The 24,748-nt window shown below is 41.6% G+C and overlaps 1 protein-coding gene across 1 annotated transcript in view; it reads right to left on the reverse strand.

Moving 5' to 3' along the window:
- The window catches only part of RNF4 (ring finger protein 4), a gene marked incomplete in the record, with an annotated part of 288,611 nt that overhangs the window by 197,718 nt on the left and 66,145 nt on the right, over positions 1–24,748 (reverse strand). Inside the window, 2 exon segments of the mRNA XM_053704205.1 lie at positions 1,020–1,096; positions 1,989–2,112. Of these exon segments, the coding sequence (XP_053560180.1) occupies positions 1,020–1,096; positions 1,989–2,112 (201 nt within the window).

The raw sequence follows: 24,748 nt of genomic DNA on the forward strand, positions 1-24,748 counted from the left end.
AAAAACGAATAACATGCCAGTAAACGTTTTATTAAAAACAACATTTCTCAATGTCATGCAAAGCTATCACTAAGCCTGCTACCAGTCGCTACCACTGCAGAGAAGGCTTAAGAATTATTTCAGTGTTAACAGTATTTTCTCAGTCAAATTCTAGTCCCTAGAATATAACTCGACTGCGCATACATTTATCAGCCTGATACCAGTTGCTACTACTGCATTTAAGGCTGTACTTACATCATACGGTAACAGCAGTATTTTCTTAGTCAATTCCATTCCCAGAAAATAAAGTACTGCACATACCTCATTTGCGGAGGACCCCGCATGCTATTCCCATTTTCTGAAGTTACCCCACTCCACAGAATGTCGAGAACAGCCAGTGGATCTTAGTTACGCCTGCTAAGATCATAGAAAAAAATGCAGGCAGTTTCTTCTTCCAACTACTGCCTGAGATAGAAAAACAGCACACTCCGGTGCCATTTAAAATAACAAACTTTTGATTGAAGAATAGTTAAGTAAAAACTCCAGCTCCTCTCGCGACCTCCTTCTTTGTTGAGGGTTGCAAGAGAATGACTGGATATGACATGTGAGGGGAGGAGCTATATAGCAGCTCTGCTTGGGTGATCCTCTTGCAACTTCCTGTTGGGAAGGAGAATATATCCCATAAGTAATGGATGACCCGTGGACTGAACACACTTAACAAGAGAAATATTCCTATTTTACACCTAAAGTGAATGATTCAATATATATTACAATGCTTTGTGTTTTAGAATACGGCTGTTCCCACATTTTTCTCTGGGAGTTGTACCTGACATCAAGTGAGATGCAGAGTCCCAGGACTCAGCCATAAAGAATCATGTATTTCCTGTCTATGTCACGTGAAATTTAAACAGCTTTTAATTCAGTCATTTTATATGAATACTTGTAACGTTTAACAGCTACTCTTCCATATACATGATGATACACATTTTCTTTGAACACTATGTTCCTTTAACATAAAATTAATGCACCCAATTACTTACAACAACAGAGTCATTGTGAGTTAAGTCAACTACCACTGGGTCTGATGATTCACAAGTGAGATCTACTACTTCTTCCCCTGCAGAAATAAAAATATATTTAGCCATGGCCATTGGAAATGTCAGTACATAAAATAAACATGATAGCACAGAGTAAACAATGTTTATAAACAAAGTGTGCTGTTCAAAAAAGGCAGGTTTTTATGGGAAACAGAAAAACAAATGTTACCGAAAGATTTATCAAGCAAATGTCTGGACTTGATATAGGCAGATGTAAAAATGTATCAATGCATGCATGTGTTATGCCAAACTGGCACTGGAAAATCCTGCATAAGTATTACTCTTGTTTTCCCCCTCTAGATCTGAAAGGATTTTCACATAAAAAACAGCTTTATCCAGGAGAGCTTGCTACATTTGTCTGAGCGCAATTAAATGGGTTGTGATAGAAGAAAAACCCTGTGTTTAAAAAACAAACAAAACAAAAAAAACCTGTGCACCAGGAAGGAGAGTTTTGCAGATAACAATAGGGGACTTGTAAGGCCATCAATATAACGGTTATTTTTGCAAGGTGACAGTAATTGTAGTAATAATGGGGAAACAAATTAACATTTACTGTTCCTTTAAGAGCAATGTGACAAATATTTAAATTCAGTATAAAATAAATTCGTATACTCCAATTTCTGTAGTGATTGGCAGTTCTGGCTAAATACAAGATTTAACGGAATTTATTCAACCATGCAAGAGTTATAAGCAGGGTTTGTAAATGCACAGAGCAAGTTAGAAAGTAGGCTATTCAAAAATAAAAAAAAACAAAGAATGATCAAGTAAACAATATTTCATTTCAGCAATGGAACAAGGTGACATAAGAGAATGCTGAGATAGGGGACGTTGAGCAGATAAAAAGGTACTGGAAATTGTATTGAGGCTCAGAAGCATTAGGTTGGGCAGTTCTAATTTACCATATAAACATACCACTTTCTTCTAAATTTATTGTCTCCGCATCTTCTGCCATTGCCGCTATGTTACTAGCTACTCTCTTTTTCCTTCTTTGTCTGCAATTGTTGGTGGCTGCTCCTTTGCGTTTTCTGTGAGCCGCCTGTCAAGAAAAAACGCATTATTTATATTTCTAGAAATGGCATTTCACTATTACAGAAATTATGAGAATTAAAATAAACAGAACAATGTGAGACACAGCTGCAATATCTTACTAGTTATAAGGAATATAGGAAATGAATAAATTCTGGAATTATTATTACATGAACTGCAACATAGTTGGTAAGAGACAATAAATAGCATTTGAGAATAAAGGATGGCAGGGAGATGTCTTCTGTTCTCCATACCCAGCATGGAGGACATTTGTTTTGCTTGATGGTGTCACATGCAATAAGTACTCCAAGGAAGGTTCTCACGGCTTGTGCTGTGGGACTTCTTCTAATCTCCATATCTTGTTCTCTACATCACAAGGGACATGCATGCTTCATTATACAGAGGTGCATCTGCCTTTTTAAATGGAGGTTTTATTATTCAGGTGATTACTTAAACAGCAATCACCGTCAAACACATTAAAAATTGGTATTAGCCGAAAAGAAAACAAAATTTATGCTTACTTGATAAATTTATTTCTCTTGTGGTGTATCCAGTCCACGGATTCATCCATTACTTGTGGGATATTCTCCTTCCCAACAGGAAGCTGCAAGAGGATCACCCACAGCAGAGCTGTCTATATAGCTCCTCCCCTAACTGCCACCTCCCAGTCATTCGACCGAAGACAAGCAAGAGAAAGGAGAAACTATAGGGTGCAGTGGTGACTTTAGAGGGAACCTAGAATCTTTGTAAAGATTCTTGGTGCCGTGGCCAACCCGAAGGGAAGAGCCACAAACTGGTAGTGCCTGTATTGACCCTCCTGGATCATAAGAAGGATGGTTCGAATGGTCTCCATCTTGAAGGATGGGACTCTGAGAAATTTGTTTAAGATCTTGAGATCTAAGATTGGTCTGAATGTTTCCTCTTTCTTGGGAACAACAAACAGATTTGAATAAATGCCCTGTCCCTGTTCCTCCTGCGGAACTGGGTGGATCACTCCCATAACTAGGAGGCTCTTGAACACAATGTAAGAATGCTTCTCTCTTTATCTGGTTTGCAGATAAAAGTGAGAGATGAAATCTCCCTTTTGGGGGAGAGGTTTTGAATTCCAGAAGATAACCCTTGGACACAATTTCCTATGTCCAGGGATCCTAGACATCTCTTGCCCAAGCCTGGGCGAAGAGAGAGAGTCTGCCCCCTACTAGATCCGTTTCCGGATCGGTGGCTGCTCCTTCATGCTGTCTTAGAGGCAGCAGCAGGCTTCTTGGCCTGTTTCCCCTTGTTCCAAGCCTGGTTAGGTCTCCAGACCGGCTTAGACTGAGCAAAAGTTCCCTCTTGTTTTGTGTTAGAGGAAGTTGAAGCTGCGCCACTCTTGAAGTTTCAAAAGGGCCGAAAACTAGACTGTTTGGTCCTTAATTTGTTGGACCCGTCTTGAGGAAGGGCGTGACCTTTTCCTCCAGTGATGTCAGAAATGATCTCCTTCAGTCCAGGCCCGAATAGGATCTGTCCTTTGAAGGAAATGTTGAGAAGTTTAGACTTTGAAGTCACGTCAGCTGACCAGGATTTAAGCCATAGCGCCCTACGCGCCTGAATAGCAAAACCTGAATTTTTAGCCGTTAGCTTGGTTAAATGAACAACGGCGTCAGAAACAAATGAATTGGCTAGCTTAAGGGCCCTAAGCTTGTCAATAATACCTTCCAACGGGGTTTCAACCTGTAGAGCCTCCTCTAGGGACTCAAACCAGAAAGCCGCGGCAGCAGTGACTGGGGCAATGCATGCAAGAGGCTGGAGAATAAAACCTTGTTGAATAAAAATTTTCTTTAGGTAACCCTCTAATTTTTTATCCATTGGATCTAGAAAAGCACAACTGTCCTCGACAGGGATAGTGGTACTCTTAGCTACAGTAGAAACTGCTCCCTCCACCTTAGGGACCGTCTGCCATAAGTCCCGTGTAGCGGCGTCTATAGGAAACATCTTTTTAAAAACAGGAGGGGGAGAAAACGGTACACCTGGTCTATCCCATTCCTTAGTAATAATTTCAGAAAACCTTTTAGGCATTGGAAAAACATCAGTGTAAGTAGGTACTGCATAGTATTTATCCAATCCACATAATTTCTCTGGGACTACAATAGTGTCACAGTCGTCCAGAGTTGCTAAAACCTCCCTGAGCAATACGAGGAGGTGTTCAAGCTTAAATTTAAATGTAGACATATCAGAATCAGATTGAAGTATCTTCCCTGAATCAGAAAAATCACCCACAGATTGAAGCTCCCCTGCTTCAGCTTCATTATATTGTGAGGGTGTATCAGAGATAGCTACTAAAGCGTCAGAGAGCTCTGTATTTATTCTAGTCCCAGAACTGTCTCGCTTTCCTTGCAATCCTGGCAGTTTAGATAATACCTCTGTAAGGGTAAGATTCATAACTACCGCCATGTCTTGCAAGGTATACGCAATGGGCGCGCTAGATGTACTTGGCGTCCCCTGAGCGGGATTTATAGGATCTGACACGTGGGGAGAGTTAGACGGCATAACTTCCTCCTTGTCAATTTCTTCTGGTGATAAATTTTTTAAAGCCAGAATATGGTCTTTGTAATCTATAGTAAAATCAGTGCATTTGGTACACATTCTAAGAGGGGGTTCCACAATGGCTTCTAAACATAATGTACAATGAGTTTCCTCTATGTCAGACATGTTTAAACAGACTAGTAATGAGACCAGCAAGCTTGGAAAACACTTTAATAACTGTGAACAAGCAAAAAATAAAAACGGTACTGTGCCTTTAAGAGAAAAAAACAATCACAGAAACTGCTAAAACAGTGAAAAAAGCAGTAAATCTTACGAAATCTTTACAGTGTGTATAATAGGCTGAGAGAGCATTGCACCCACTTGCAAATGGATGATTAACCCCTTAGTTTCAAAACCGGATCAAAAAAACGATAACAGAATTTATGTTTACCTGATAAATTACTTTCTCCAACGGTGTGTCCGGTCCACGGCGTCATCCTTACTTGTGGGATATTCTCTTCCCCAACAGGAAATGGCAAAGAGCCCAGCAAAGCTGGTCACATGATCCCTCCTAGGCTCCGCCTTCCCCAGTCATTCGACCGACGTAAAGGAGGAAAATTTGCATAGGAGAAACCATATGATACCGTGGTGACTGTAGTTAAAGAAAATAAATTATCAGACCTGATTAAAAAACCAGGGCGGGCCGTGGACCGGACACACCGTTGGAGAAAGTAATTTATCAGGTAAACATAAATTCTGTTTTCTCCAACATAGGTGTGTCCGGTCCACGGCGTCATCCTTACTTGTGGGAACCAATACCAAAGCTTTAGGACACGGATGAAGGGAGGGAGCAAATCAGGTCACCTAGATGGAAGGCACCACGGCTTGCAAAACCTTTCTCCCAAAAATAGCCTCAGAAGAAGCAAAAGTATCAAACTTGTAAAATTTAGTAAAAGTGTGCAGTGAAGACCAAGTCGCTGCCTTACATATCTGATCAACAGAAGCCTCGTTCTTGAAGGCCCATGTGGAAGCCACAGCCCTAGTGGAATGAGCTGTGATTCTGTCAGGAGGCTGCCGTCCGGCAGTCTCGTAAGCCAATCTGATGATGCTTTTAATCCAAAAAGAGAGAGAGGTAGAAGTTGCTTTTTGACCTCTCCTTTTACCAGAATAAACAACAAACAAGGAAGATGTTTGTCTAAAATCCTTTGTAGCATCTAAATAGAATTTTAGAGCACGAACAACATCCAAATTGTGCAACAGACGTTCCTTCTTTGAAACTGGATTCGGACACAAAGAAGGTACGACTATCTCCTGGTTAATGTTTTTGTTAGAAACAACTTTCGGAAGAAAACCAGGTTTAGTACGTAAAACCACCTTATCTGCATGGAACACCAGATAAGGAGGAGAACACTGCAGAGCAGATAATTCTGAAACTCTTCTAGCAGAAGAAATTGCAACCAAAAACAAAACTTTCCAAGATAATAACTTAATATCAACGGAATGTAAGGGTTCAAACGGAACCCCCTGAAGAACTGAAAGAACTAAATTGAGACTCCAAGGAGGAGTCAAAGGTTTGTAAACAGGCTTGATTCTAACCAGAGCCTGAACAAAGGCTTGAACATCTGGCACAGCTGCCAGCTTTTTGTGAAGTAACACAGACAAGGCAGAAATCTGTCCCTTCAAGGAACTTGCAGATAATCCTTTCTCCAAACCTTCTTGAAGAAAGGATAGAATCTTAGGAATTTTTACCTTGTCCCAAGGGAATCCTTTAGATTCACACCAACAGATATATTTTTTCCATATTTTGTGGTAAATTTTTCTAGTTACAGGCTTTCTGGCCTGAACAAGAGTATCAATGACAGAATCTGAGAATCCTCGCTTTGATAAGATCAAGCGTTCAATCTCCAAGCAGTCAGTTGGAGTGAGACCAGATTCGGATGTTCGAACGGACCTTGAACAAGAAGGTCTCGTCTCAAAGGTAGCTTCCATGGTGGAGCCGATGACATATTCACCAGGTCTGCATACCAAGTCCTGCGTGGCCACGCAGGAGCTATCTAGATCACCGATGCCCTCTCCTGCTTGATCCTGGCTACCAGCCTGGGGATGAGAGGAAACGGCGGGAATACATAAGCTAGTTTGAAGGTCCAAGGTGCTACTAGTGCATCTACTAGAGTCGCCTTGGGATCCCTGGATCTGGACCCGTAGCAAGGAACCTTGAAGTTCTGACGAGAGGCCATCAGATCCATGTCTGGAATGCCCCACAGTTGAGTAATTTGGGCAAAGATTTCCGGATGGAGTTCCCACTCCCCCGGATGAAATGTCTGACGACTCAGAAAATCCGCTTCCCAATTTTCCACTCCTGGGATGTGGATTGCAGACAAGTGGCAGGAGTGAGTCTCCGCCCATCGAATGATTTTGGTCACTTCTTCCATCGCCAGGGAACTCCTTGTTCCCCCCTGATGGTTGATGTACGCAACAGTTGTCATGTTGTCTGATTGAAACCGTATGAACTTGGCCTTTGCTAGCTGAGGCCAAGCCTTGAGAGCATTGAATATCGCTCTCAGTTCCAGAATATTTATCGGTAGAAGAGATTCTTCCCGAGACCAAAGACCCTGAGCTTTCAGGGGTCCCCAGACCGCGCCTCAGCCCACCAGACTGGCGTCGGTCGTGACAATTACCCACTCTGGTCTGCGGAAGCTCATCCCCTGTGACAGGTTGTCCAGGGACAGCCACCAACGGAGTGAATCTCTGGTCCTCTGATTTACTTGTATCGTCGGAGACAAGTCTGTATAGTCCCCATTCCACTGACTGAGCATGCACAGTTGTAATGGTCTTAGATGAATGCGTGCAAAAGGAACTATGTCCATTGCCGCTACCATCAAACCTATTACTTCCATGCACTGCGCTATGGAAGGAAGAGGAACAGAATGAAGTATTTGACAAGAGTTCAGAAGTTTTGTTTTTCTGGCCTCTGTCAGAAAAATCCTCATTTCTAAGGAGTCTATTATTGTTCCCAAGAAGGGAACCCTTGTTGACGGAGATAGAGAACTCTTTTCTACGTTCACTTTCCATCCGTGAGATCTGAGAAAGGCCAAGACAATGTCCGTGTGAGCCTTTGCTTGAGGAAGGGACGACGCTTGAATCAGAATGTCGTCCAAGTAAGGTACTACTGCAATGCCCCTTGGTCTTAGCACCGCTAGAAGGGACCCTAGTACCTTTGTGAAAATCCTTGGAGCAGTGGCTAATCCGAACGGAAGTGCCACAAACTGGTAATGCTTGTCCAGGAATGCGAACCTTAGGAACCGATGATGTTCCTTGTGGATAGGAATATGTAGATACGCATCCTTTAAATCCACCGTGGTCATGAATTGACCTTCCTGGATGGAAGGAAGAATTGTTCGAATGGTTTCCATTTTGAACGATGGAACCTTGAGAAACTTGTTTAGGATCTTGAGATCTAAGATTGGTCTGAACGTTCCCTCTTTTTTGGGAACTACGAACAGATTGGAGTAGAACCCCATCCCTTGTTCTCCTAATGGAACAGGATGAATCACTCCCATTTTTAACAGGTCTTCTACACAATGCAAGAATGCCTGTTTTTTTATGTGGTCTGAAGACAATTGAGACCTGTGGAACCTCCCCCTTGGGGGAAGCCCCTTGAATTCCAGAAGATAACCTTGGGAGACTATTTCTAGCGCCCAAGGATCCAGAACATCTCTTGCCCAAGCCTGAGCGAAGAGAGAGAGTCTGCCCCCCACCAGATCCGGTCCCGGATCGGGGGCCAACATCTCATGCTGTCTTGGTAGCAGTGGCAGGTTTCTTGGCCTGCTTTCCTTTGTTCCAGCCTTGCATTGGTCTCCAGGCTGGTTTGGCTTGAGAAGTATTACCCTCCTGCTTAGAGGACGTAGCACTTGGGGCTGGTCCGTTTCTGCGAAAGGGACGAAAATTAGGTTTATTTTTGGCCTTGAAAGACCTATCCTGAGGAAGGGCGTGGCCCTTGCCCCCAGTGATATCAGAGATAATCTCTTTCAAGTCAGGGCCAAACAGCGTTTTCCCCTTGAAAGGAATGTTAAGCAATTTGTTCTTGGAAGACGCATCCGCTGACCAAGATTTTAACCAAAGCGCTCTGCGCGCCACAATAGCAAACCCAGAATTTTTCGCCGCTAACCTAGCCAATTGCAAAGTGGCGTCTAGGGTGAAAGAATTAGCCAATTTGAGAGCACGAATTCTGTCCATAATCTCCTCATAAGAAGAAGAATTATTATTGATCGCCTTTTCTAGCTCATCGAACCAGAAACACGCGGCTGTAGTGACAGGGACAATGCATGAAATTGGTTGTAGAAGGTAACCTTGCTGAACAAACCTCTTTTTAAGCAAACCTTCTAATTTTTTATCCATAGGATCTTTGAAAGCACAACTATCTTCTATGGGTATAGTGGTGCGTTTGTTTAGAGTAGAAACCGCCCCCTCGACCTTGGGGACTGTCTGCCATAAGTCCTTTCTGGGGTCGACCATAGGAAACAATTTTTTAAATATGGGGGGAGGGACGAAAGGTATACCGGGCCTTTCCCATTCTTTATTTACAATGTCCGCCACCCGCTTGGGTATAGGAAAAGCTTCGGGGGGCCCCGGGACCTCTAGGAACTTGTCCATTTTACATAGTTTCTCTGGAATGACCAAATTCTCACAATCATCCAGAGTGGATAACACCTCCTTAAGCAGAGCGCGGAGATGTTCCAACTTAAATTTAAATGAAATCACATCAGGTTCAGCTTGTTGAGAAATTTTCCCAGAATCTGAAATTTCTCCCTCAGACAAAACCTCCCTGGCCCCCTCAGACTGGTGTAGGGGCCCTTCAGAACCAATATCATCAGCGTCCTCATGCTCTTCAGTATTTTCGAAAACAGAGCAGTCGCGCTTTCGCTGATAAGTGGGCATTTTGGCTAAAATGTTTTTGATAGAATTATCCATTACAGCCGTTAATTGTTGCATAGTAAGGAGTATTGGCGCGCTAGATGTACTAGGGGCCTCCTGTGTGGGCAAGACTGGTGTAGACGAAGGAGGGGATGATGCAGTACCATGCTTACTCCCCTCACTTGAGGAATCATCTTGGGCATCATTTTCTCTAAATTTGTGTCACATAAATCACATCTATTTAAATGAGAAGGAACCTTGGCTTCCCCACATTCAGAACACAGTCTATCTGGTAGTTCAGACATGTTAAACAGGCATAAACTTGATAACAAAGTACAAAAAAACGTTTTAAAATAAAACCGTTACTGTCACTTTAAATTTTAAACTGAACACACTTTATTACTGCAATTGCGAAAAAGTATGAAGGAATTGTTCAAAATTCACCAAAATTTCACCAAAGTGTCTTAAGGCCTTAAAAGTATTGCACACCAAATTTGGAAGCTTTAACCCTTAAAATAACGTTTTTATATTTAACCCCTTTACAGTCCCTGGTATCTGCTTTGCTGAGACCCAACCAAGCCCAAAGGGGAATACGATACCAAATGACGCCTTCAGAAAGTCTTTTCTATGTATCAGAGCTCCTCACACATGCATCTGCATGTCATGCTTCTCAAAAACAAGTGCGCAATACAGGCGCGAAAATGAGACTCTGCCTATGATTAGGGAAAGCCCCTAGAGAATAAGGTGTCCAATACAGTGCCTGCCGGTTATTTTACAAAATTCCCAAGATTAAAATAATTCCTCAAGGCTATGGAGTATAAAATATGTTTATATATAAATCGATTTAGCCCAGAAAATGTCTACAGTCTTAAAAAGCCCTTGTGAAGCCCTTTTTTTCTGTCTGTAATAAAAATGGCTTACCGGATCCCATAGGGAAAATGACAGCTTCCAGCATTACATCGTCTTGTTAGAATGTTTCATACCTCAAGCAGCAAAAGTCTGCTCACTGTTCCCCCAACTGAAGTTAATTCCTCTCAACAGTCCTGTGTGGAAACAGCCATCGATTTTAGTAACGGTTGCTAAAATCATTTTCCTCTTACAAACAGAAATCTTCATCTCTTTTCTGTTTCAGAGTAAATAGTACATACCAGCACTATTTTAAAATAACAAACTCTTGATTGAATAATAAAAACTACAGTTAAACACTAAAAAACTCTAAGCCATCTCCGCCTGTACAACGGCAAAGAGAATGACTGGGGAAGGCGGAGCCTAGGAGGGATCATGTGACCAGCTTTGCTGGGCTCTTTGCCATTTCCTGTTGGGGAAGAGAATATCCCACAAGTAAGGATGACGCCGTGGACCGGACACACCTATGTTGGAGAAATAAACGTTTTTAAATAGTCACAACAAACTGCCACAGCTCTACTGTGGCCCTACCTGCCCATACAACGATTTTGGAAGGCACAAAAACCCTTTAGAGAGGTCCTAAATGTTCAGGGGACTCCTTCAGGGAAGCTGGATATCTCAAGCTGCAAAAACTAATGGAAAATAGGCCCCTCCCAACCTGTACTCACAGTGAGAGGGCCTTAAAAAACTATCCCTAGGCAAAATCTAGTCAGCCATGTGGAAAAACTGGGCCCCAGAATAAAAGTTTTATCACCAATATGAAATAAACGTTTATACACCTCAAGCAAACGTTATATCTATTCAGTAATGTGAGTAAATCATAAAAATATTACCCTTTACAGCAAGCATGATACCAGTCGTTATTAAATCACTGTAATCAGTCTTACCTTAAATAAATCAGGCACTGTCAGCATTTTCTAGCTTATCATCTCTCTAGAAAAATTTAAAACTGCACATATCTCAGAGCAGGAGACCCTGCACGCTATTCCCCCAGCTGAAGTTACCCATCTCTTCAGTTATGTGTGATAACAGCAATGGATCTTAGTTACAACCTGCTAAGATCATCAAAGACCACAGGCAGACTCTTCTTCAACTTTCTGCCTGAGGCTAAAATAGTACAACTCCGGTACCATTTGAAAATAACAAACTTTTGATTGAAGATAAACTACATTAATGCACCACATCTCTCTAGCTGATTCCCTTGTCGAGAGCTGCAAGAGAATGACTGGGAGGTGGCAGTTAGGGGAGGAGCTATATAGACAGCTCTGCTGTGGGTGATCCTCTTGCAGCTTCCTGTTGGGAAGGAGAATATCCCACAAGTAATGGATGAATCCGTGGACTGGATACAACTTACAAGAGAAATAACTGCGCATCTGAGGCGCGAAAATAGGCCCCGCCCATCTCACTCAATGTCTCTACAGCCTCAAAGAACCGCACCAGAGCAGTTTTAAACTAGCCATGTGGGTTCTGAGACCCAAAAAATAAGCCAAGTGTACCCTCAATAAAGTTGCCCAAAAAACATTATTGCCCACAAAACGTTAACAGCACTCCCAGTTCATAAAACGTTTGCCCACAAACATTCAAAACTCAGTGTCAACCATTTTTGTAATTAGCCCCTTATGCAAGCTTAGTAATGCCTTTCTATAGCATTTAGGATTACTGCTTACCCTTACCCTCATGGGGATACTGTCAGCCCTTCTGAAATACAGTCTCTCCAGACAAAATGGCTGAACATACCTCACTGCTATATAGCATGAAAACGTTCCTCACACTGAAGTTTCTTGTACCCCTCAGCCTCTGTGGGAACAGCACTGGATCTTAGTTACAAATGCTAAGATCGTCATCCTCCAGGCAGAAGTCTTCATCCATCTGCTGCCTGAGAGTAAATAGTACACACCAGTACCATTTAAAACAAAAAACTCTTGCTTGAAGAAATTAAAAAACATAATTTATGCTTACCTGATAAATTTATTTCTCTTGTAGTGTATCCAGTCCACGGATCATCCATTACTTGTGGGATATTCTCATTCCCAACAGGAAGTTGCAAGAGGATCACCCACAGCAGAGCTGCTATATAGCTCCTCCCCTCACTGCCATATCCAGTCATTCGACCGAAACAAGCCGAGAAAGGAGAAACCATAGGGTGCAGTGGTGACTGTAGTTTAATTAATATTTAGACCTGCCTGAAAAGGACAGGGCGGGCCGTGGACTGGATACACTACAAGAGAAATAAATTTATCAGGTAAGCATAAATTATGTTTTCTCTTGTTAAGTGTATCCAGTCCACGGATCATCCATTACTTGTGGGATACCAATACCAAAGCTAAAGTACACGGATGATGGGAGGGACAAGGCAGGAACTTAAATGGAAGGAACCACTGCCTGTAGAACCTTTCTCCCAAAAACAGCCTCCGAAGAAGCAAAAGTATCAAATTTGTAAAATTTGGAAAAAGTATGAAGCGAAGACCAAGTTGCAGCCTTGCAAATCTGTTCAACAGAGGCCTCATTTTTAAAGGCCCAGGTGGAAGCCACAGCCCTAGTAGAATGAGCCGTAATTCTTTCAGGAGGCTGCTGTCCAGCAGTCTCATAGGCTAAACAGATTATACTCCGAAGCCAAAAAGAAAGAGAGGTTGCCGAGGCCTTCTGACCTCTCCTCTGTCCAGAGTAAACAACAAACAGGTTAGATGTTTGGCGAAAATCTTTAGTAGCCTGTAAGTAAAACTTCAAGGCACGGACTACGTCTAGATTATGCAAAATACTTTCCTTCTTTGAAGAAGGATTAGGACATAATGATGGAACAACAATCTCTTGATTGATATTCTTGTTAGAAACCACCTTAGGTAAAAACCCAGGTTTTGTACGCAGAACAACTTTATCTGAATGAAGATCAGATAAGGAGAATCACAATGTAAGGCAGATAACTCCAAGACTCTTCGAGCCGAGGAAATAGCCATCAGAAAAAGAACTTTCCATGAAAGAAGTTTGATATCAATAGAATGAAAAACTTTAAGAACCAAGTTTAAGCTCCATAGAGGAGCAACAGGTTTAAACACAGGCTTAATTCTAACTAAAGCCTGACAAAATGCCTGAACGTCTGGAACTTCTGCCCGACGCTTGTGTAAAAGAATAGACAGAGCAGAAATCTGTCCCTTTAAAGAACTAGCTGATAATCCTTTGTCCAAACTCTCTTGGAGGAAGGATAATATCCTAGGAATCCTAACCCTACTCCATGAGTAATTCTTGGATTCACACCAATGAAGATATTTACGCCATATCTTGTGGTAAATTTTCCTGGTGACAGGCTTTCGTGCCTGTATTAAGGTATCAATTACTGACTCGGAGAAGCCACGCTTTGATAGGATCAAGCGTTCAATCTCCATGCAGTCAGTCTCAGAGAAAGTAGATTCGGATGATTGAAAGGACCTTGTATTAGAAGGTCTTGTCTCAGAGGCAGAGTCCATGGTGGAAAGGATGACATGTCCACTAGGTCTGCATACCAGGTCCTGCGTGGCCACGCAGGCGCTATCAATATCACTGATGCTCTTTCCCATTTGATTTTGGCAATCAGACGAGGGAGCAGAGGAAACGGTGGAAACACGTAAGCCAGGTTGAAGAACCAAGGGGCTGCTAGAGCATCTATCAGTGCCGCTTCTGGGTCCCTGGACCTGGATCCGTAACAAGGAAGCTTGGCATTCTGGCGAGACGCCATGAGATCCAATTCTGGTTTGCCCCAACGGAGAACCAATTGAGCAAACACCTCCAGATGGAGTTCCCATTCCCCCGGATGAAAAGTCTGACGACTTAGAAAATCCGCCTCCCAGTTCTCTACACCTGGGATATGGATCGCTGACAGGTGGCAAGAGTGAGTCTCTGCCCAGCGAATTATCTTGGAGACTTCTGACATCGCTAGGGAACTCCTGGTTCCCCCTTGATGGTTGATGTAAGCCACAGTCGTGGTGTTGTCCGACTGAAATCTGATGAACCTCAGTGTTGCTAGCTGAGGCCAAGCCAGAAGAGCATTGAATATTGCTCTTAACTCCAGAATAGTTATTGGGAGGAGTTTCTCCTCCTGAGTCCATGAACCCTGAGCCTTCAGGGAGTTCCAGACTGCACCCAATCTAGAAGGCTGGCATCTGTTGTTAGAATTGTCCAATCTGGTCTGCGAAAGGTCATACCCTTGGACAGATGGGCCCGAGATAACCACCAGAGAAGAGAATCTCTGGTTTCCTGATCCAGATTTAGTAGAGGGGACAAATCTGTGTAATCCCCATTCCACTGACTGAGCATGCATAATTGCAGCGGTCTGAGATGCAGGCGCGCGAATGGCACTATGTCCATCGCCGCTACCATTAAGCCGATTACTTCCATGCACTGAGCCACCGTGAGGCGCGGAATGGAGTGAAGAACACGGCAAGCATTAAGAAGTTTTGATAACCTGGACTCCGTCAGGTAAATTTTCATTTCTACAGAATCTATTAGAGTCCCTAGGAAGGAAACCCTTGTGAGAGGAGATAGAGAACTCTTTTCTTAGTTCACTTTCCACCCATGCGACCTCAGGAATGCCAGAACTATCTCTGTATGAGATTTGGCAATTTGAAAGCTTGACGCCTGTATCAGGATGTCGTCCAGGTAAGGAGCCACCGCTATGCCTCGCGGTCTTAGGACCGCCAGAAGTGAGCCCAGAACCTTTGTAAAAATTCTTGGGGCTGTAGCCAACCCGAATGGAAGAGCTACAAATTGGTAATGCCTGTCTAGAAAGGCAAACCTCAGGAACTGATGATGATTCTTGTGAATCGGAATGTGAAGGTAGGCATCCTTTAAGTCCACTGTGGTCATGTACTGACCCTCTTGGATCATGGGTAAAATGGTTCGAATAGTTTCCATCTTGAATGACGGAACTCTGAGGAATTTGTTTAGGATCTTTAAATCCAAAAATTGGTCTGAAGGTTCCCTCTTTTTTGGGAACCACAAACAGATTTGAATAAAACCCCTGTCCTTGTTCCGTCCGCGGAACTGGATGGATCACTCCCATTACAAGGAGATCTTGTACGCAGCTTAGGAATGCCTCTTTCTTTATCTGGTTTGCAGATAATCTTGAAAGGTGAAATCTCCCTTGTGGAGGAGAAGCTTTGAAGTCCAGAAGATATCCCTGAGATATGATCTCCAACGCCCAGGGATCCTGAACATCTCTTGCCCACGCCTGGGCGAAGAGAGAGAGTCTACCCCCTACTAGATCCGTTGTCGGATAGGGGGCCGCTCCTTCATGCTGTCTTAGAGGCAGCAGCAGGCTTTCTGGCCTGCTTGCCCTTGTTCCAGGACTGGTTAGGTTTCCAGGCCTGCTTGGATTGAGCAAAAGTTCCCTTTTGTTTTCAAGCAGAGGAAGTTGATGCTGCACCTGCCTTGAAATTTCGAAAGGCACGAAAATTAGACTGTTTGGCCTTTGATTTGGCCCTGTCCTGAGGAAGGGTATGACCCTTACCTCCAGAAATGTCAGCAATAATTTCTTTCAAACCAGGCCCGAATAAGGTCTGCCCCTTGAAAGGAATGTTGAGTAATTTAGACTTTGAAGTCACATCAGCTGACCAGGATTTGAGCCATAGCGCCCTACGCGCCTGGATGGCGAATCCGGAATTCTTAGCCGTTAGTTTAGTCAAATGAACAATGGCATCAGAAACAAATGAGTTAGCTAGCTTAAGAGTTCTAAGCTTGTCAACAATTTCAGTCAATGGAGCTGTATGGATGGCCTCTTCCAGGGCCTAAAACCAGAATGCCGCCGCAGCAGTGACAGGCGCAATGCATGCAAGGGGCTGTAAAATAAAACCTTGTTGAATAAACATTTTCTTAAGGTAAACCTCTAATTTTTTATCCATTGGATCTGAAAAAGCACAACTGTCCTCAACCAGGATAGTGGTACGCTTTGCTAAAGTAGAAACTGCTCCCTCCACCTTAGGGACAGTCTGCCATAAGTCCCGAGTAGTGGCATCTATTGGAAACATTTTTCTAAATATAGTAGGTGGGGAAAAGGGCACACCGGGCCTATCCCACTCCTTACTAATAATTTCTGTAAGCCTTTTAGGTATTGGAAAAACATCAGTACTCACCGGCACTGTATAGTATTTATCCAGCCTACACAATTTCTCTGGCACTGCAATTGTGTCACAGTCATTCAGAGCAGCCAATACCTCCCCAAGCAATACACGGAGGTTCTCAAGCTTAAATTTAAAATTAGAAATCTCTGAATCAGGTCTCCCCGATTCAGAGACGTCACCCACAGACTGAAGCTCTCCGTCCTCAGATTCTGCATATTGTGACGCAGTATCAGACATGGCTCTTACAGCATCTACGCGCTCTGTATCTCGTCTAACCCCAGAGCTATCGCGCTTGCCTCTCAATTCAGGCAATCTGGATAATACCTCTGACAGGGTATTATTCATGATTGCAGCCATGTCCTGCAAAGTAATCGCTATGGGCGTCCCTGATGTACTTGGCGCCATATTAGCGTGCGTCCCTTGAGCGGGAGGCGAAGGGTCCGACACGTGGGGAGAGTTAGCCGGCATAACTTCCCCCTCGACAGACCCCTCTGGTGACAATTCTTTTGTAGATAAAGACTGATCTTTACTGTTTAAGGTGAAATCAATACATTTAGTACACATTCTCCTATGGGGCTCCAGCATGGCTTTTAAACATAATGAACAAGTATCCTCTGTTTTAGACATGTTTGTACAGACTAGCAATGAGACTAGCAAGCTTGGAAAACACTTTAAAGCAAGTTAACAAGCAATATAAAAAACGTTACTGTGCCTTTAAGAGAAACAAATTTTGACAAAATTTGAAATAACAGTGAAAAAAGGCAGTTACACTAACAACATTTTTACAGTGTATGTAACAAGTCAGCAGAGCATTGCACCCACTTGCAAATGGATGATTAACCCCTTAATAACAAAAACAGAATAATAAATGACAAAAACGTTTTTTTGTTTTTTTTTAAACACAGTCACAACAACTGCCACAGGTTGTTACCCTCCTCAAACACGACTTTGAAGCCTTTTGAGCCCTTCAGAGATGTCCTGTATCATGCAGAGGGAAGCTAGATGTCTCTGTCAGTATTTTTAGCTGCACAGAAAAGCACTAAAAAAGGCCCCTCCCACTCATATTACAACAGTGGAAAGCCTCAGTGAAACTGTTTCTAGGCAAAAATCAAGCCAGCCATGTGGAAAAAAACTAGGCCCCAATACGTTTTGTCACCAAACATATATAAAAACGATTAACATGCCAGCAAACATTTTATATTACACTTTTATAAGAGTATGTATCTCTGTTAATAAGCCTGATACCAGTCGCTATCACTGCATTTAAGGCTTAACTTACATTAATCCGGTATCAGCAGCATTTTTCTAGCAAATTCCATCCCTAGAAATATGTTAATTGCACATACCTTATTGCAGGAAAACCTGCACGCCATTCCCCCTCTGAAGTTACCTCACTCCTCAGAATATGTGAGAACGGCAGTGGATCTTAGTTACTTCTGCTAAGATCATAGAAATCACAGGCAGATTCTTCTTCTAATGCTGCCTGAGATGAAACAGTACACTCCGGTACCATTTAAAAATAACTAACTTTTGATTGAAGTTAAAAAACTAACTATAATACACCACTCTCCTCTTACCACGTCTATCTTTGTTGAGAGTTGCAAGAGAATGACTGGATATGGCAGTGAGGGGAGGAGCTATATAGCAGCTCTGCTGTGGGTGATCCTCTTGCAACTTCCTGTTGGGAAGGAGAATATCCCACAAGTAATGGATGATCCGTGGACTGGATACACTTAACAAGAGAAACTAATATTTTATCACCTCTTTCACTTTACCCTTCCTAGTACTTAGAGTAGGCAAAGAGAATGACTGGGGGTGGAGCTAAGGGAGGAGCTATATAGACAGCTCTGCTGTGGTGCTCTTTGCCACTTGCTGTTAGCGGGAGGATAATATCCCACAAGTAAAGGATGAATCCGTGGACTCGTCGTACCTTATAGAAGAAAAGAACACCGATACTTGGTAAAGGTAAATCGTATTAAATGTCAAACTGAGCACCACATTATACTAACACACTACTAAGTACCCTTACATGCCTATATTCAATATGAACAGCAGAGTCACTTTCCATTTTTATTCAGTATATAATCATTATAAAGCAGTTTATACAAAGGGATACTAACCCCACGTTTTTTCTTTCATGATTCAGATAGAGCATGCAATTCTAAGCAACTTTCTAATTTACTCCTATTATCAATTCTTCTTTGTTCTCATGTTATCTTGGATTTGAAAAAGCAGTAATAAAAGGTTAGGAGCCGGCCCATTTTTTAGTTCAGCACCTTGATAGAGCTGCTGATTGGTTTGCTACATTTAGCCACAAATCAGCAAGTGCTACCCATTTGCTGAACAAAAAATGGACTGGCTCTAAAGCTTACAGTACTGCTTTTTCAAATCAAGATAGCATAAGAACAAAGAAAAATTGATAATAGGAGTAAATTAGAAAGGTGCTTAAAATCTCATGCTCTATCTGAATCATGAAAGAAAAAAATTGGGTTTAATATCCCTTTAATGACTGCATTATGAATAAAAATGGAAAGTGACTTAGCTATGACTAAGAATATATACTTCATTTTTATCAATAAAAAAAATATAATACACACATTATCTCTCTCTCTCTCTATAAATATATATATATATATATATATATATATATATATATATATATATATATATATATACACACACACACATATACACACACACACAGACCCTGTAGAACACCGTTAACAACAAAAGTGAGTACCCCCCTAAGTGGAAATGTCCAAATTGGGCCCAATTAGCCATTTTCCCTCCCCGGTATCATGTGACTCGTTAGTGTCTCAGGTGTGAATGGGGAGCAGGTGTGTTAAAGTGAATGTCAATTTTGATGCTAAAGTGCCCGGTTTTTAAAAATTTTATTAAAAACCGGGGCACTTTAATTCATCAAAATTTACATTTCACTCTTGTTGTGGGAGGAAAAAAAATATATATATATTACCTTTAAAACATTTTGTTCACAAAATTAAAAAAAAAAAAAATCTTAGCACCCAGGTGGGAAAGTGCTTAGCACTCAAAGGGTTAAATCTCCTTTTAGAATATTCATAAACTAATCCCAAAATTATAACTTCTACACGTATGTTTATATTCCTTCATATAGCGCATGTGCCAGCCCCTAACCGTGAAATAAATGCAAGTGTGAACACTGACAGACCTGTGCTCAATAAAAAAGTGTGCCCGTGTTCATTACTGCATAGTTTTAGTCTGGATTCTTCAGAGTTGTATTACTCTGTGCTGGTGCCCATGACTGCATCGGCAGCATCCAGCAGATTGATTGATCGGCATCGCCATGTGTCACCATGGCTGGTATTTTTTATTTTTTCATTGTGCCGCCAGCTAATAATAAAAAGCAAACATTCGGCATCTAAAACTCGCTAATATACATAATCCAAACTAACAGGTGAAGAGCGCTCACTGCATCACATGTGCATTCAAGAAGGATAGTGCGCACGTTTGATGTCAATTGTACATGCGCATGACAGAGAACTTAATATTTGCATAGAATAAAATAGCTAAAATTGATTGGCCAGGGGGCATACTAATAGATCTTGGTTGCCCAGCCCTTTTATCTGGGAGTTCCAGAAGCGCTGAGATCAATGGCGCAAAATAAAAAAAGGATTAAAAAAAATATAATAATAATGTTATTATACTGTAAATTTCATGTTTATTCATCAATTTTATTTTGTAAAAACGTGTTATTGCAGATCCAGAGTGAACTTTAAAAGTTATTGTAAACTTTAATGAATTAAAGCCCAGTATCAAAAAAACAGAATTTATGCTTACCTGATAAATTACTTTCTCTTGTGGTGTATCCAGTCCACGGATTCATCCTTACTTGTGGGATATTCTCCTTCCCTACAGGAAGTGGCAAAGAGAGCACACAGCAGAGCTGTCCATATAGCTCCCCCCCTAGCTCCACCCCCCAGTCATTCGACCAAAGGTTAAGAAGCCAAAGGAGAAACCATAGGGTGCAGTGGTGAATGTAGTTTAAACAAAAAGATTTTTACCTGACTTCATTGCCAGGTCGGGCCGTGGACTGGATACACCGCAAGAGAAAGTAATTTATCAGGTAAGCATAAATTCTGTTTTCTCTTGCAAGGTGTATTCAGTCCACGGATTCATCCTTTACTTGTGGGATACCAATACCAAAGCTTTAGGACACGGATGAAGGGAGGGAACAAGAGAGGTACCTTAAACGGAAGGCACCACTGCTTGCAAAACCTTTCTCCCAAAAATAGCCTCCGAAGAAGCAAAAGTATTGAATTTATAAAATTTGGCAAAAGTATGCAGTGAAGACCAAGTCGATGCCTTAAAAAACTGTTCAACAGAAGCCTCATTTTTGAAAGCCCATGTGGAAGCCACTGCTCTGGTAGAATGAGCAGTAATTCTTTCAGGAGGCTGCTGGTCAGCAGTCTCATAGTAGAAAAAAGCAGCCTCCAGCAGTGAGCAAAGTGACTTTTATTTGTTAAACACAGGTCAAATACAGCAACGTTTCGGGCTAACAATAAGCCCTGCCAACATTTTTATGAACAATTTTGAAGAGATTTTTGTCTATGAACATATATTATTTAAGAAATTTGGTGCCACATGGTGGAGGTTCATTGACGATGTGTTTGGCATATGGTATGGCGACATTGGATCCCTACTACTATTTATTGATGATCTCAAAAAGTCTGTTAATGGCATTAAATTTTGTTTGACATGGAATGAACAGTCTATTCAATTCTTAGACACATGCATTTACAAAGTGGAACATGGATTGAGAGCGGATATTTATTCAAAGCCCACAGACAAAAACAACACCTTGCTGTATGGCAGCTTTCATCCACCATCCACTTTTAAAGCGATACCAAAAAGTCAGTTATTGAGAGTGGATCGTATTGTGTCTGATACTGAATTAAAAACAAAGAGACTGGAACAGATGTCAAACAGATTTTTACAAAGGGGTTATCCGTTTGAACTTGTGAATAGAGAAAAGCAAAATATTATTTCGAGAAAGGGTAAGTCTGAACCCATTGGAAACAAGAGGAATAGGAATAACAATAGGCTATTGTTTGTCACACAATATAGCACTAGGAGTAGTCAGGTGAACAAAATTATACGAAAGTATTGGCACATTTTACAGAAATGCCATCCTGACATTAATGCATTCCATGAACCACCTATGCCGGCTTACAAAAGGAGTCCAAATATTAAAGATCAACTAGTTAGAGCAGATGTTGGTAGTCACAAATATCAACAGAAAACTATCACTGGCAAGCGGCGCACAGGTTGCTATCCCTGCCTCTCTTGCATAAATTGTAATTCTATGATCAAGGGAGGAGAATTTTTTCATCCTTATACAGGTAGAAAATACCGTATTAAAGAATATTTGACTTGTAGGTCAGAGTTTATCATATATGCCATTAAGTGTCCATGTTCATTGGTATACATTGGACAATCGACAAGAGAGGCAAGTGAGAGGATATCTGAGCACAAGTCAAATATCAGATGTGGTAAGGATGCTCCAGTGTCTGCACACTTTCTACAAGCAGGACATAGTATCAGCCAATTACGCTTCCAAATTTTGGAACATATACACATTCCTAGGAGAGGTGGGGATAGAGAGGCCTTATTGAATAAAAGGGAAGCCTTTTGGATCAATGAACTCAACACATTATGGCCTAAAGGCCTTAATAAGGAGTATAACTGGACAACATTTAAAATCTAAAAAATGTAATTTAATGTTGAGTAAGACAAATAGGTCATTTCTCTAAGCGTAGAGGTTTACATTTACCTTGGCTATACATTTAAACTTAGCATTATAGTAGATTATGCCTTAACTAGTAGCTAAAAAAGGTCATTTGAGTGACATTATTAGATATAGACATTTGACATTACCTACATCTTCACTTAGTACCCATTAGTTTTTAAATCTCTGACTTATTGTAATATGGGTATCCTTTGTTGAAGGATTCCCATATATATCAATTTAAATTTTTATATATAGTCCATTCGATTGATTGTGTTTCTATATATACATATATGGTAATTAAGAAATTTTGATATGAGTATTGTGATTAATTTTAGATTTTAAATTCTAATAAATTTGGATATTTAATATATTTATTTTCACTAATATATTCACATTGAATTTAGTTGTCACAAATATTATTACTCTAACTTTTTACTTTTTATTTTTCATTTTTTATAGGATCACTTGGCACTTTATTTATGAAGTTGATTGAATTTTTGCAATGTATACAATGTAAAATATTTTGTAACAGATTTGTATCCTTGTAATTGCAAGAAATGTATTTTGACATGCAATATTCAAGTCCACCACTAGAGGACGATATATGTGCTATTTTTTCACAATTGTTTGGCGCCAATATGGCTATTTAAATGGTTTTATTCAATTTATGTTAGGCTTGAGAAAGGGCTTATTGTTAGCCCGAAACGTTGCTGTATTTGACCTGTGTTTAACAAATAAAAGTCACTTTGCTCACTGCTGAAGGCTGCTTTTTTCTACTTGGATTGTTTGGGCTTGGTCAGCCCTCTCCGTGCACTAGTGAGTAGTGGGTGCTGTATCCATCTTTATTCATCAGCAGTCTCATAGGCCAAACGGATGATGCTTTTCAGCCAAAAGGAAAGAGAGGTAGCAGTCGCTTTCTGACCTCTCCTCTTACCAGAATAGATAACAAACAAAGAAGATGTTTGTCTGAAATCCTTAGTTGCTTGTAAATAGAACTTTAAAGCACGAACTACATCAAGATTATGCAAAAAACGTTCCTTCTTCGAAGATGGGTTAGGACACAGAGAAGGAACAACTATTTCCTGGTTAATATTCTTGTTAGAAACAACTTTAGGAAGAAAACTAGGTTTGGTACGCAAAACTACCTTATCTGCGTGGAACACCAGATAAGGTGAATCACACTGTAAGGCAGATAATTCTGAGACTCTTCGAGCAGAAGAGATAGCTACCAAAAACAAACTTTCCAAGATAACAACTTAATATCTAAGGAATGTAAAGGTTCAAACGGAACCCCTTGAAGAACTGAAAGAACTAGATTTAGACTCCATGGCGGAGCCACAGGTTTATAGACAGGCTTGATTCTGACTAAAGCCTGTGCAAACGCTTGAACGTCCGGTACCTCTGCCAGACGCTTGTGCAAAAGGAAAGACAGAGCAGATATCTGTCCCTTTAAAGAACTAGCCGACAATCCTTTCTCCAAACCGTCTTGGAGAAAAGACAATATCCTGGGAATCCTAATCTTACTCCATGAGTAACCCTTGGATTCACACCAACAAAGATATTTCCACCATATCCCATGGTAGACCTTCCTGGTGACAGGCTTTCTAGCCTGGATCAGAGTATCTATAACTGACTCAGAAAAACCACGCTTTGAAAGAATTAAGCGTTCAATCTCCAAGCAGTCAGACGTAGAGAAACTAGATTTGGATGCTTGAACGGACCCTGTATTAGAAGGTCCTGCCTCATTGGCAGTGTCCATGGTGGGACAGATGACATGTCCACTAGGTCTGCATACCAAGTCCTGCGTGGCCACGCAGGCGCTATCAAAATCACTGATGCCTTCTCCTGCTTGATTCTGGCGATCAGACGAGGGAGAAGAGGAAACTGTGGGAAAACATAAGCCAGATTGAAGGACCAAGGCGCTACTAGAGCATCTATCAATGCCGCCTTGGGGTCCCGGGACCTGGATCCGTAGAGAGGAAGCTTGGAGTTCTGACGGGACGCCATCAGGTCCAACTCTGAAATGCCCCATAGCTGAGTCAGCTGGGCAAATACCTCCGGGTGGAGTTCCCACTCCCCCGGGTGAAAAGTCTGACGACTTAGAAAATCCGCCTCCCAGTTGTCTACACCTGGGATGTGAATTGCTGATAGATGGCAGGAGAGGGCCTCCGCCCACCTGATTATTTTGGTTACTTCCCTCATCGCTAGAGAACTCTTTGTTCCCCCCCGATGATTGATGTAAGCTACAGTCGTAATGTTGTCCGACTGAAATCTTATGAATTTGGCCGCAGCTAGGTGAGGCCATGCCTGAAGCGCGTTGAATATCGCCCTTAGTTTGCGCTACAGATGGCCGAGGAATGGAATGAAGAACTTGGCAAGTGGTTAAAAGTTTCAACTTTCTGACCTCCGTCAGAAATATTTTCATTTCTACCGAATCTATTGGTGTTCCTAGGAAGGGAACCCTTGTG

This window comes from Bombina bombina, chromosome 2, assembly GCF_027579735.1.
Source record: "Bombina bombina isolate aBomBom1 chromosome 2, aBomBom1.pri, whole genome shotgun sequence".
Taxonomy (NCBI): domain Eukaryota; kingdom Metazoa; phylum Chordata; class Amphibia; order Anura; family Bombinatoridae; genus Bombina; species Bombina bombina.